At 47.9% G+C, this 15,117-nt stretch overlaps 1 protein-coding gene across 1 annotated transcript in view; it reads left to right on the plus strand.

The window, feature by feature from the left end:
- Nucleotides 1–11,930, plus strand: part of Sypl2 (synaptophysin-like 2) — a gene marked incomplete in the record, with an annotated part of 12,190 nt that extends 260 nt beyond the window's left edge. The window contains 6 exon segments of the mRNA XM_005388862.2: nucleotides 1–59; nucleotides 228–302; nucleotides 6,901–7,025; nucleotides 8,032–8,233; nucleotides 9,168–9,359; nucleotides 10,627–11,930. Of these exon segments, the coding sequence (XP_005388919.1) occupies nucleotides 6–59; nucleotides 228–302; nucleotides 6,901–7,025; nucleotides 8,032–8,233; nucleotides 9,168–9,359; nucleotides 10,627–10,773 (795 nt within the window).
- Nucleotides 11,931–15,117: the final 3,187 nt, after the last annotated feature.

The raw sequence follows: 15,117 nt of genomic DNA on the forward strand, positions 1-15,117 counted from the left end.
CCACCATGTCCTCGACGGAGAGCTCCGGCCGCGCGGCGGACAAGTCGCCGCGCCAGCAGGTACCGCTCCCCGCGCGCCCGCGGGCTCGCTCACCGTCCCCCGGCCACCTGGCCGTGGCGCCTGACCCTGACTGCGATCCCGGCCCCCGATGTGGCTGAGCAGCAGGACGGGCACCAGCTCCAACCCGGGCTCTGCCACCCTGACCCCCGCTGGCTCTGTCCCCGCAGGTAGACCGCCTGCTCGTGGGGCTGCGCTGGCGGCGCCTGGAGGAGCCGCTGGGCTTCATCAAAGTTCTCCAGTGGGTGAGTCTCGGCCCCAGCCCGGGGCTATTTCGGGAGCCCGGCCTGTGACGCTGACCAGAAGCAATGTGGCCCGGGTGGGGGCTGGGGAGGTACAGCGGCCGGCCGCTGCGGAAGGGTGGGAGGCGGCGACAGGTGGGCGGGGGAGGGGAGGGCTGCGGCTGCTCCTCCAGCGCTCGGTGGCAGGAGGATGAGGAGCCAGGCATGCGGAGTCCCGGATTCGGTCCTTCTATGTGCAAGGAGCCTTTGCCCAGTACGCTCACATTTCACCCGGGCGAGAGGACCCGGGTGTAACCTTTCCAGAACTCTGATCCTGCACATACCACTCCTCCGCAGCAGGAGCGGGGAGGAGGATGAGGGGGACTAGGTCCGCTCTTCACCACTAGGGAAGCCGCAGAGGGCAAAGGGGGGAAAGAGGCTAACTATGGAAACCATCCTGTCCTCAGACCCACCAGGGCCTGAGTGATCCTGGGAGCAGACGCAGCGGACAGGCTCCCAGCGGGGGTTTGCTTCCCTGCCCAGGTCACTGTAGTAACCTGTGTTCCTGTAAGGAAGTGAGGGAGTCTGTGAATGAATGAATGGAGCCGACCAGCCCAATACTTAAGAAAAAACTTCACAAACAAAAAAATCACAGCATGGCCAAAATGTGATGTGGCGTGTACAATAAGATAGAATCCTGATCCAGGCATTTCTGAGTTCCAAACTTGGACCTTCCCTTCCCTGCTGTGTGACCTTGGGCAAGTCACTTCTTGGGACTTCAGTTTCCAACATTAGTCAAAAATGGATCAGACCGTCCCTAGGATCCCTTGTGCTCTAAATCAGGTGGCACGCTGTTAGACATACCCTGTGACCTTGAAAAACTCATTTGCCCAGGTCTTCATTTTCCCAGTTTTGGCCTAGTGGAAATGCCATTTTGTTGCTTTACTGATATGCTAAATATTAGTATGCTGTCTGTTCTTCCTAGTGCCCAAAAGTATAAATTAGTAATGTGGACAGGTGCAGTCATTTTTCAAATCATAAAGACTTGTTGGGGGAGGGTTAGTGCACTACTGCCGAGGACGTTTTAAGTTAGACAATCCACACACCAATAGTGTATACATAATTAATATTCAGCACGGAATTTAGTGAGGGAATAAATTAACATTAATACTTAGGAGGAGTGAGTTCTAAAGAACTTTGAACTCACTGGAGACAGGAGCTGGCACTGTGTCACCAGCTCCTAGAGCATGGTTTGGATGAGAATCATCAAATCTGGAATTCAGGAGCAATAGTGCATTTAGGATTGTCTGGATATCTGAGAACTCATTAGGACGACAGGGAGCTCTGAAGTGCAGATTCTGGCACTTGGGGGGGACTTTCCACTTTCCCTGCTGTCTCAAGAGCTGCTGACTAAGCTCTTTCACCTTTTGCCACCTCCCTCTTCTGACCCACTGCTCAAATGCTAGAGGCTACCACAGAAGAATGATGTTAAGGCTCTAAGTGACTTGCATCCAGAAGCAGCAGAGCTATTATGAGCAATTCCAGAAAAGCAGCACCTGAAATGCAAGAATACAACTTTACCATTAAAACCAGATAAGTGGCTCTAAGAGAAATTGGAGACAGACAGTCAAGGGGTGAGGAAAACAATGAGGTTTTTAGGCTATGGACTCATCTTCCCTGGGGAGGACTTTGAAAAGTTTCCTTCTTCAATACTGCTATGCTCTTTATCCCCAGTATATTCAACCTTTCTATAAAGGCTGCACAAAGCAATTTGTAGGGAAATGATCCAGTCTTCTCCTGGGGTAAGCACTGATACCCTAAGAATTAAGACCTGTTTGACTTGTACGATCTTCAAAGAGATGGAGTTATAGAGAGACCTCTTTCTCTCACACTGCTGAATTTAAGGGTCTAGGGTTGGTCTCAGAACTAGTCTTCATTCCCAAGGTAGCATCATAAGGAGACATGATTTGGTTTTAATGTCATCTGTGGTAGTGTAAATTCAGGGCATGAGCTTCATTTGCTTTGAATCTTTGTAGACAAGCTAACATAAAAGCACACAGGAACATATCCCAGAAATGACAGTAAAAATGTCATTTGGGTTTTTCATCCATTTTCTGCTTGGAGGGATAAAATGCTCCTGACTACAGGATGAAAAAAAGATAACACAAGTCTTGCTGTTATTTTAATGGTAAATGAAAACTTTTGTTGTCATTGTTACCAAAAAGCAAAAGTTTTACTGGAATCCTTACAAGAAAAAAGTGATGTAATTCTTTTATGGTCAAGATTATAGTTTAAAGTACCTTTAAAATTTAGATATTAACTGATTTCACCTTAATTCCAATTCTGGAGTCTCACTAAGTCTCTATCAAGCTAGCAAAATAACCTGGATATAGACTGATTATTGGAGAACTAGGTTTTTGTTGTTGTTGCCTTGGGTTTTCTTTTTTTTTTTTTTTTTTTTTTTTTTTTTTGAGATCAGATGGACTTTGGTTTAAATTCAGTCTCCTCTTCTGATTTCTAGCCCTAGTAAGTGATGACATTGTTATGGGCCTCAGTTTCCTTATTTGTGAATGAGGGTCAGACCTGTCTTATGAGCTCACTCGGAGAACTATAGGAGATAATATCTGTAATGTATACCATATTCAGGAAAAACACGGTAAGCCAGGAACTGCAGGATTCTAATTGTGTAAGTGTTGCTTCCCTTCCCTCCTGTTTCCAAATCTCCTCTTCCCCCAAGTCTCTCCTTACACAGACTGTCCAGCTAGACTTGCCCTTCAGTGAGATTATTCAAATATCACTGCCAAATTCTCTGTTTGATGGTAAGTTACAAAAAACTCTCCAACTGATTCAATTATTACTCCTACTTGCTTATAAATAAATCATATTATTTTAACTGGGTGTACCCTCTTGATGATTATTTTGCCATTGGGGGTGCCAAAGACAGTTTTTTTTGTTTTTGTTTTTGTTTTTTTTTTTAACTCTAGGATCTCTGTAATGAAAAAAAGTTAAATTCTGTGAGTTTAAGGGATTTGAAAAGATACTAGCAGAGTCCATAAAACCAAAAAAATGATTGTGGAGTAGGATCTGGTAAAATAACTTGTCTTCCTGTGCACTGCACTGATGGTGTTGGTATTCTTTGGACTGATACAAGATTTTCACCAGCAGGTAAGTCAGCACCAATGGAGCCTCATCCTTAAACTGGGAAAGTTATCCTGACACCTTTGCAAAAGAGATGGCAGAGGTAGGAGGAAGAAGGGGGCAGAGTACTACAATCATCATCGTCCCCAGCAGGACCAATCCAAGAGGAGGATTATTGGTTCACACCAGAACTCCAGAAACCCCTGGTCTCAGGGCCTCCATCTACAGCTGCTGTTCTTTATGATCACTTTGCTTATCTCAGGGGCTCATGCTTGTGACAGGGTAGTTTCAGATCTTACCTTCTGCTCCCTGGAGCTTGGTCCCCCGCATAGTTAGGGAAGGAAGCAACTCTGGTGTAGAAAGATGGGAGGTTAGGAGAATGGAGGGACTGGGCATGGTATCTTTCTCTATCCCTGCAGCCCAGAGCACTGAGCTACTTCCTCCTTACTTGTAAGCCTCTCAATCAGCCTGAACAACTGTGGTGCACGGTTTTGCTTTTGTCTTTTGCTGGTTTGCTTTAACATGACACACCTCTCTTGATGTGAAGTCGTCAGAGCAGGAGCCAGTTCTTACTCATCTTCATATCTCTAGCACTTGGCCGTGCTCAATAAACGCTGCATGAAGTAGAAGGAGCACTGGACGGGGAATTAGGAGAAGTGAATTTGAAGACTGTCTCACGTTAGCTAAATGTGATTTGGGGAAAGTCACTTAATCTTTCTGGGTTTCAGTTTCCACCTCCATGAAATGAAGCCAATGGGCTAAATAACCTCTGAGATCCTTTTTATTTTGCTGCTGTAAGAATCAATGAGAGTCTCCTCAGATTTTCTCACTATCCACTTGTATGGCAAGCTCTGTTATCTGACAGTGTGGCACTCAGATGTAAGTATATGTGCTTGGAGCCTGGGGTGTAGCTTAGTGGTAAAGCACACTTGCCTAGGGTGCACAATGTCCTACAGTCAATCCCCACACCACAAATTAAATAAAGTAGACTAGCGTATGTTCTGGAAAGTTAAAAAGTCATATGGATGATGTTTGGAGAGTCCTGGCTTTCAAAGCATCAGAATAGATGAGAATAGTCAACAGTAAAGTTATTATATTTTGGGTATTTTTTCCCCTCTTTGGCATTAGAACAGAGTCAGAATTATTTTTGAACCTCAAGGTCATCATTTAGACTTAGCGGAATGTTTAGTGATGATGGAAAAGTTCTATAATCTATGCTGGTAAGTACAGGACCTGCCGCATGTGAGGCTACTGAGCACTTGAATGTGGCTGGTATGATTAGGCCACTGAATTTTAAGTTTTATTTTATTTTAATTAAATACCCATACACTAGTGATTACCATTTTAGATAGTGCAGCTACAGAAACATGAAGACAACTTTTCCTCCTCTTTTGTTCATTATTAAGTAGTAATGCCTACAACAGTGCCTGATACATAGTAGGTGCCCAGGAAATGTCATATTTCTGTAAATGTTTAGTAATGCCTGTCAAGAGAAAGCCAGTGAAGAAGAGGCCCCATAACTGACCATTCATTAGTCCAGCTTAGGAGTACTTACATACCTATAAGGAGCCATTCACCAACTACCTGGGATGGGTAAAAACATAACAAACTGCTGTCCTTCCTAACATATGACAGCACATGTCCAGTTTGAGACACTAGAAAGCAAGAGGACTAAAGAAACATCTACAAGGAATCAGAGAGCTACAGAGCCAACAAAGATGAAAGAAAAGCTAGAGAAATTCCACTGTTATGCCTGAGAGCAACTTTGGGTCTGTGACCAGCAATGATGCAGGGGCTTCCTCTGACTTCTCTCAGCTCTGTCAGGAGAACAGCAAGCAGGGTTCTGGTACAGATCATGTAGGTTAATGCTAATATGGAAGTTATGCAGGCATTGCTGAGAGGTTGTACCATCTTCTTCCCTGGGCACCTTTAAAGATGAAGACAATTTTCATTTGCCTGGAAGAAACCTACTGAAAACACCTAATGCACATTATGACCTTTACAGAGAAGTCAATGGCTCCAGCATGGTGCTCTGCCAGGCCAGGCCAGACCATGCAAGGCAGGGCAGTGGCACTGGATGCTACCCAGGGGCAGAGCACAGCTGTTGGAAAACTCAGCCAAGAGCACACTGACAGTGTTACCCTCAGAGGGTGAGAGAATTCCAGAGCTGCAAAGGGCCTTGAGATTATCTCAAAACCCTTCATTTTACAGGTGAGGAAACAGGCTCAGAGAGCAGAGTTGCCTTACTAATTCATGACAGGTCCAGGACTAGAACTCAGATTTCCATGCTCCTAATCCAGATCTTTTTTCACTCCATGACACCAACAAGCATTAGCAAAATAACATACAAATCTATTCTAGACACTGGGTATGCGATTGGTATGTAAATTAGCTGTCTTCTAGATGCTTAATATTCAAGGCACTGGCTCACAGAGAAACATGAAGAAAATGAACAATTAACAGAATAAGATCAGTGTGTAATAAGAACGATTACATCGCGTACAAACCAGAGGTAGATCCCTAGGAAACCGGGACCGAGCACACGATATGGGAGAATAAGAGATTCTGACTTCTCATCTCTTCTAACCAAAATGTGTTTCCTAGAAAGAAATTTGAGAACCTGAGGATAAGGTAATTTCACATCACTCAAAAAGGAGGTGGAGTCAAATGTGATGAAAGGTGGACAAGAAAACAATTCAAGTGGTCAGAAACACCTCTGGTTCTTAGTACTGAGAAGTGGCAGCATCAACAGATTACAAAGGGAAACACCAGCAGGAAAATAGTAGAGACTGATAAGGCAAGTGGAGGGTACTTTTCTCTGGGCTTGAGCCAGGACTGTCAGCATTGGACCAGCCAGCACCGCTGCTGGAAGGAAATGTGCTTTCGGGGAAGAGGAGTGAGGCTGACAGGATCGTGGGGAGTCTTGGTAGAAGTTGTGCCCATACTGTACCTCCACTGAGGCAGGAAACAACCAGAATTTCACAACAAGGCAAGGGCAAGATTCTCTGACTGATTCAAAGAGAAATGAAAAGCATGTTAGGGTTGGTGCAAGGGAATCTATTTCTGAGGTTCTATTTTTTTCAGGAGAAAAATTAAGTGTGGCTTTGAGATAGAAGTTTCCAAAATCCAGAGTGACAGAGGTTTGTGGTAGTCATCATCTTAAACAGGCTATCTGTAGTCCTCTGTATTAAGCCCAATGAGAAGACCTGGAAAACATCCATTTCCTCTCTTTCATCTCCCTCTGAGGTACTTCTCAAAGTCTACCTTATTCATTTGGCTGTTTGGTTCAGTACCCTGTGTAGTGAATGCAAAGCCCTGAACTGAAAGATGAGCGGCAGTAGTAGGTCCCTTCCCAGGAGAAACACGATTAAAGGGAACCCCACTCCTTCCCTCCTCAGCATTTGCACCTGCTGGAGTCAAGGGTGGTTCTTTGCCTTGGCCAGGTGAGGCCTTCTGACTCTCAGGGGACTTCACTCTTTCTCAGCTCTTTGCTATTTTCGCCTTCGGGTCCTGCGGCTCCTACAGCGGGGAGACAGGAGCAATGGTTCGCTGCAACAACGAAGCCAAGGACGTGAGCTCCATCATTGTTTTGTTCGGCTATCCCTTCAGGTGAGCAGGAATTGGGTCTGGCCCAGCACACTCTCTCACTAGATTAGCAGGACCTGCTTGGTCTCACTCTCCTCCACAAATCTAAAGACTATTTATCTGCCGTTCCAGTTTCAAATAGAATGAAAACAGATGGATCCTTTCTGCCCTTTAGTGATTTCAGACACAATGGCCAGAGAAAAACATAAGACAAACACAGATCATTAGTATGATGTTCAAGTCCATGCTCAATCAATGGCACATCACAACAGCTCAAACCGAAAAAACTCAGGCATTGGGGATGAAGGTTTACAGGAGTATGAGCAAGTTGTAGCTCTCTCTGACCCTCTGCAGCATCCTCTGTATCCTGAAGTAAGAAAGTTGGTTGGTACTTAGATCCTAAAGAGTGGATGTGGGATACTTGCCTGGTACCACCAGACTACAAAGAAGCATACCTTGACCAGGAGGTAGAACAGAATACTCTTTCCTGGCTACTTGGGAGCCAAGGATAGGGAAGCCTGTGTTTAAAGAAGAATGAATATAGGGTTTACCTTTTTGGTATCAGCACCCAAATTAGTTAAGTGTTTCTTGTCTGTAATGGTCTCTGTATTTTGTCCAATATAGTTAAATTGAGAATCCTAAATAAGGCCTAAGAATGAGTGCTTCCAAACTTAACTTGGTCCCTGAGTGTATGCTTTCCCAGAGGAAGAGAGATGATTTGCTCTATACATACTATACTTGTGATCTACAGGACCCGAGAGATACTCGGAAATACCTGGTCCCCACGGTCTGGGAAGGTGGATAAGTACAGGGTGGCAGCTGAGGGGAGGTGCTGTTTGAATAGACTCTTGATGAAAATCCTATCTTAACTGAAAGGTTCCCTGCAGAAGTTTTCCCCCCTACACGACCCCCATCTTGGCTCTGTAAGTGTCCCAGGGAGAGGACTAGCACATGACTGACTCTCAGGGGACTTGCTGTGGCAGGGAGAGAGACTTGCCTGGGCTCAGAAAGCATTCCCTGCCACCTGCAGGTTACACCGGGTCCAGTATGAGATGCCCCTCTGTGACGATGACTCCACCTCCAAGACCATGCACCTCATGGGGGACTTTTCCGCCCCTGCTGAGTTCTTTGTGACCCTTGGCATCTTTTCCTTCTTCTATACTATGGCTGCCCTAGTCCTCTACCTGCGCTTTCACAAACTCTACACGGAGAACAAGCGCTTCCCACTGGTGGTGAGTGAGCATGAGCCAGAGGGACAGGGTGGAGGAAGTGAAGGGATATCTGTTGGGGTGGAAGTCAGAGCTGGAGGGGAGGACAAACGTGATGGGTCCTGACACCTATATGTGGAACCTCTGCCCTGACCAATCCTCTCTGTTTGCTTCTGCTCACAGAAGGCACAAAAGCAACATAAAGAAGCAGGCTCTGGAGTTAGGCTGCCTGGGTTCAAATCTCAGCACTGTCCCTTACTAGCTGTGTGATCTTCAACAAGTTACTCAGCCATGGGGGCTGGGGATTTAGCTCAGTGGCAAAGCACCTGCCTGGCAAGCGCAAGGCCGTGAGTTCGATTCCTGGTACTGGAAGAAAACACAAGTTACTCAGCCTCTAAACCTCAGTTTCATTGGCCACAAAATGGGGATGCAGTAATATCTCCTTAGAGTGTTTTTGAGAGAGAAAATGAGAATGTATGTAAAGTATCTGGTATACAAGTGTTAGCTATTACTAGTACCATTCTCTTTACTTTCTCCCTTTTGCAGGCATACAAGGTGGAAGATATACGATAGAAAACTCCTTTGTCTCCTGAGTCTGGCTTCTGCCACTATTTATAGCTGAGCACTGGTGATCAAAGTAAAAGCTGGGAGGAAAGAGTCAGAAGTTTAGGTCCCTCGGGTTTGGGGCTGAGACTGACCAGCAGATGCTTTGACACCTTATTGCCTGACCTTAGTTCTGAGGACATGAGTTAGGGCAGTGTGAGCGGCAGGATTCCTTTGTGCCAGTGAACAGATTCCTCAGGACCATCTGGACCCTCTGAGGCTCTAGGTGTCAGGTGAGGCAGGAAGAGGCAGCTGGCTTGGGACCCCAGGATTCTAGTGCATCATGGTGAAAGGAAAAGAAAAGGGCACCGTGGGGGCTTTCTTAGTGTATCTTCCATCCCTCTGCTCCTCCCAGGACTTCTGTGTGACTGTCTCCTTCACCTTCTTCTGGCTGGTAGCTGCAGCTGCCTGGGGCAAGGGCCTGATGGATGTCAAAGGAGCCACACGGCCGTCCAGCCTGACTGCAGCCATGTCCGTGTGCCATGGAGAGGAAGCAGTGTGCAGTCCTGGAGCCACACCCTCCATGGGGCTGGCCAACATCTCTGTGGTGAGCCCTATAGCAATGAAAGGGGTCCAGGGGAGGCAGTGCTGTCACAGTTGTTCAGTCCTGTCCTAGGCTTAAGCGTAACAGAAGAGGGCCTCCGAGCTGGTATCCCTTATACGCAGAGCTAGCGAGTGCCTCCCTGCACCAAATGTCAACCTGATAAGACGTTTGGAATGAGGGGAACCTGAGAGCTGCCGCATTCCTCATCTTTCTGCCCTATGTACATATGCCCTTGTACTGCCTCTTGCCCTCACTTATCTTACATTATGTGTGCGCACACATGGACATGTGAAGGCAGAGCTTAGGGCTGCGGTGGGGCTCAGGGATGGGAGCAGACCCAGAGTGAGTGAGAAGGGCTTATTGTTGTTTAGCCCTCCACGTGGGAAAAGGGCTCTGGGGCAGTGGCAGTGGCTCCGCGTGTTTGGCCATTCCAGTCGTTAGAGCTTTGAAATGTGTCCACATTATCTGGTAAATAGCTGGGACTTGGAGCTTCCCCAATGCTCCCTGTCATTTCAGTCACCTCAGACCCACTCTGAAAATGGTTTGGATCTCCACAGGGCTTACACTTGAAATGTTTAAAGGCTGGCACACCAGGGAGCCTTCTGGAACATTCTGACACTCTGCTTCCCTCAACATTGTATTATAAACATGTTCATGTATTCAGCAAAATTGCAAGAACTTTACAGTGAATACTCAGAACTTACCTCCTGGACCTTAGACTTGCTTTAGTATATATCTCTACAGCTCTCTTCATCCATCAATTCAGTTTTCAGTGCATTTCAAAGTTAATTGCAAACATCATCTCATGCCCCAACCATTACCTGCTGTGAGATTTTTAAAATATTTTAAATAAATATCTGAATATAACTCTGGTGGAGACCCTGGTTTTAGGGAAGGAGCACCTTGGACAGCTCCAGGCGCACAAGCCCCATAGATAACGCTGGAAGCAGGCCCCACAGGTGCTGTGCGAAGCCCAGCTGGCCCTGCCTCTTGGTGTCTTGTATGTTTTGTGTGATGACCACTCCAGGGGGTAGATTCAGCTAGTGACCACACTCGGTCTTGGGTAGAAGTTGTAGATAGAGTTAGCCTGTTTCACCAGGGAATCCCTAGATGTACGATGACTTTGAACCCTACCTCTATGTCCAGATCTCTGCCCTTTAGTCTTCCTAGCCCTCTGTACCTCTTCCTCCAACGTAGAAACTGCACCCTTACTGCTTTTATGCTGTTGCTGTCTTACCATTCTCACAAACTTCCCTGATGTTCTTTGCAGCTCTTCGGCTTTATCAACTTCTTCCTGTGGGCTGGGAACTGTTGGTTTGTGTTCAAAGAGACCCCGTGGCATGGACAGGGCCAGGACCAGGGCCAGGGCTCCAGCCAGGAGAGCGCAGCTGAGCAAGGAGCTGTGGAGAAGCAGTAAGCAGCCCCCATCTGGCTACTCCCGAACTGGACAGCACCTCTTCAACACCTCCGGCTTCCAGGGCCTCCCTCTTCCTCCTCCTCCAGCTCCCTCCCCCCATCATCCTGGGCTTTGGGCTTCAAGACGTCGGGTAGGCAGGCATCAACTGTCAGAAACCTGGGCAGCCGTCCTAGTGGCTTCCTATCTCTCCTCTTGCTGGAGCCCCTGTCGGCAGGAGCTCAGAGATTCTTGACTGCTGCCATGACCCACGCATCTTACACAGGGTCCCACTTGTACCCTCCCAGCCTCTAAGTACCAGCCTCTGCTGCAGGTGAGAGCTGGGGGCAACAGATCAGAGTCTTGAAACTGGTCCCCAGCTACTTTTCAATCACCTGTCCACACAGGGGTCAAGGGGCGTCCTCCTGGTCCATGTAGCCAGAGCCCAGAGCTTCCCCCTTACTTCTTTGGCCTCTGTTTGCCCACAAAGCCTACCATATATGATCCAGGGAGGCCCACTATTCTAGAAACAGGCCCTTAGAGGGTTCACATGAGGCCTGGACTCAACTGGAGCAGACAAACTGCAAGTGAGTTGCAACTTTAAGGAAGAAAGCCAGGAAACTTGCTGGCAGAATCTTTTTTTTTTTTTTTTTTTTGTATTTCCTGAGTCACATCATCGTCACCCCGTCCACCCCACCCCACCCCACCCCTGCCCCCAGGCTGGGGCACTATCCACCAGCACTCTAAAGTCTATTTACTATAGAGACTCCTTCCCTTTCTCCCCATCCTTCTTGGGTTTGGTCTCATCTCACACTTGGGACAGGAGATGAGAGGCCAGCAGCATATCGATTTCAGTCCCCTCCCTCTCCCCCCACCTCTCAGCCCATCTCCCTTCCCCAGCCTCTTGGGTCTGAGGCAAGATCCTTCTTGAAGTTTGTCCAGGCCTTCCTTTTATTCCTGTGGGGCCACATAGGGGCTTTGGAAGGGCCCAAAGGACCATCGTGAGGCTGAGTTATCCCAGAGCTCCAGAACATGGATAGATGAGCCCATTTCTCCCCAACTCTGTTCATACCTATGCCCTCCACCTCCGCTCCTTCTCTAGTCCTCACTTTTCTTTTGTGTTTTTAAGACAGGGTCTCGCTATGCAATTAACGCTGGCCTTGAACTCATTTTGTAGCCCAGGCTGGCCTCGAACTTGCAGCGATCCTCCTGCCTCAGCCTCCCAAGTGCTGGGATTACAGATGTGCACCACCATGCCCAGCTTTAATGCACATTTCATACTCCTCCTCCGCAGCTTTACAAAAGGATGCACCCTTTCCTTGGCCCTCCCAGTCTTTCCCTGCTTCTTCCTTTCTGTCAGGCTCTATCTCTTCCGCAGTACAGGGCAGGCCGATGCTATTGGTGCTTCTTCACTTCGGGACCCAGATCTATATTTGTCTTTGGTGTATTTCCTCTTCCTGACACCTCCTTCAGTCCCTCTCTGGGCCCCAAGGCCGGAGAATACTAACACCTCAATCTGCCCTGGCCTTAGGGCTGCTCAGGGAAGGACGAAGAGGGAAGAATCTAACCACTTTGGCCCACTTAGCATCCCACAGGTGAATGTGTCCTGTGCCAACCTCTCCTGAGGACTGAGTCAACCCCCTCAAACCTCCGCACGCCCCTCAGTGCTGTCTATAGTAACATGTGCATTACTGGCATCCTTGGGGTTTAGGACCTTTGACTTAGGGCCAGTCCTGTCCTCTTTGGGTCAGAATTTCCCCCACTTTCAGGGGGAGTGTGAGATTTACATCACCAAATTCTCCAGAGTTCTTCAGTAAAAAAAATTAGTTTTTTGGGTTTTGTTTTGTTTTTTTTTTTAGATTTTTGGGAAATAATTTGAGGAGGGAAGAAAGGAGATGGGGGTGAGAATGTTCCTAAGTCTGAAACTCTCTCTCGGTCCTGAGCTGTCCCCATGGTTACTCAAGAACAAGGTGGGACAGTTTTGTCTACAGCTCCAGAGACACAGAGAACAAAGGGGTGATTTTCATTTCTCTTCAAGCCAGCCCCTGTGGGGGTCTGTGAGCAGCTTCTACCAGAACTGTGTTTGGATTCTGTGTCTGTATTTATAATTTATTTGAAATGTGATGGATAAAGTGTTCTCATTTGGGGGCCGAAGTTAGCAGCTGGCCCTTCAGCTAGGAAAAGCGGGGAGGGAATTCACTCCTGCCAAGAACTCCCAGCCCAGAATTCTTTGGGACAGAGGTCCTTCCTCCTCAGGAGGCTGGATGATTCTTAGCTAAAAACCTTGATTTAGGCCATAGCCTCTCTACATGGCCACCCTAGGAAGAAAGACCAGTTTGCCTCATTACCTCCAGAGGGCTGGTCTGGGCAAAGTGCCAAGGGCAGGGCTGTCCTCATAGGGCTCATGTCCCCTCCAACCAGGGCTGGTATCACTGCTTTGCATAGTGGGGCCTGAAGTAGGAGAAGGTGTCTCATTTCTTCAGCGGCTGCAGGAGGCCAACAGGCAGGGCACTTGCCCTTTGCCCTGATAGATTCTGACCCTGCCAGGTGCCCACCTAGGATCTTTCCTCCACATGAGTTCCCTTCAGCATCGTGGTCACAAGTCTCCTACTTTTGAAATTGCAGATCAGGGGTGGGGGGAGAATGTTGCATGTTGTTTTCTGGTGCTTGTTATTACACATTTGAATAAACAGTGCTGCAAGCATTTGCCATGGAGCCAAGACTGGAACCCTTATGGGGATTTCCCCCCTGGCTTCCTCTCCCTTGCTTTAAGTTCTTGGATAAATATCAACATTTCTACCAAGACATCATTCCACTCCTCTCCTCTCTGCACCCCAACTAAGAGTCTGCTGGCTTAGCAGCTGTTTCTAGCAGGCCCCAGCCTGGTGATATCACCTCTTTTGGTGGCACCCAATTAATCCAAAGTAACTGAGACTCTTTAGCAAATTTGGAACAAATTCAAAAGGCAAAGGATAGTGGCTTCCACATTGCTGTTTCCATTTGCTCTCCTACCATCTGTGACCCAAACAAGCTTCCTGTCAGTTGAGGGCCATATGCTCCACTCTTTACTATCGGGTTCTTGCTGAACAAACTTGCACTTCCACCGCCTTCAGAAAGACAGTCACATTCTACATTTACATTCCTTAGAAAAATGCACTTGGACACAATTTTACATTCAATTTCACCAGGTTCCAGGACCCTTAGGGATCATCTGTGAGTCTCAGGTTAAGATTCCTTGCCCTCAGATATTATCCTTTAAGTATTTAAACCTTTCCTGGATGAAAAGAAGAAAATCTGAGGTCTCCAAAATATAGACCATGACTTCTTTGCTCCCAAACTTGGTTTCCTCTTAGCTAACGGGATACAATATGGGGTGAAGTGTGAGGGGCTGAGGAGAAAGAAAGAGGCAGACTTTTGTCTCTTGTGTGAAAGGTGGGAAGAAATGTTATCAGCTACAAAGAAAGAGGTGGATGGTTAAGGTACTTTCCAGGCCTTACGAAGGAAAAATGACAGATCTGATGAGAAATCTTCCTATGCCAAGGCTTCAGTAGCAGCCCTTCCAGCACAGAAAATATTCATTAGAAAAAGAAGCCAAAATGATGGATGGAATCAGGGTTCAGCCACGGTTTGGGAAGAGGCAGTGCAGGGTATCGATCGGAACGCAGTTCTCAGGAGAAGAGAGACAGAGCAGCAGAGACGCTGCAAACACCAGCAACCTCTGGGCACCTTAGTTCCGGAGCTGGCTCTGATAGCCTTCTGTCATCCTGACAGGTGATCTTGGTCCGCTAAGCTAGGCCCTACCAAACCCAGACAGCAGCACGCCAACCCTCTGTTCTGCATCAGGGCAGCGTGGGTTTCCCACAGAGGAGGAACGACGCGGGAGCTGGGGCCCTCCCCCACTCCAACCCCTGTGTCCTTCAGCACATCCTACAGACTCCCTCCCCTTGCCCTTCCGATTCGCGCTGCGCCCACCTCCCTGCACCTACCCTATTCGATCTACAGGGGAGCAGAGTTGCTTCGTGGCCGCCAGCCCTGGAAGGGGCGCCAGCCAGCTGGCTGGCGCGTGGCTTAGAGGGACGTCTTGGGCAGAGCGAGGTTTGAGCTGTGGTGCGTGTGCAGTGAGCTTGAGAGTGGACTGGTGTCACAAAGAATGTGTGCACAAGGGTTAGGAGGGGAGATCCTGGGGTTCTGGTCTTCTCTTATCCCCCTGCAATTGTGCATTTCGGATGGGCTCGCGCCGCAAGCAGCGTAGGCACTAGCACACCCTCCGAAACTACATCTCCCAAAAGGCCATGCGAGCAGGAGGGCGGTGAGAGCTGAGTTGCGCTTGCGCAAAGAGTGAGTTGGAAAGGTAGGGGGAGAGGGGCG

The sequence above is a fragment of the Chinchilla lanigera genome, unplaced genomic scaffold, assembly GCF_000276665.1.
Source record: "Chinchilla lanigera isolate Chin_1 unplaced genomic scaffold, ChiLan1.0 scaffold00034, whole genome shotgun sequence".
Classification (NCBI taxonomy): domain Eukaryota; kingdom Metazoa; phylum Chordata; class Mammalia; order Rodentia; family Chinchillidae; genus Chinchilla; species Chinchilla lanigera.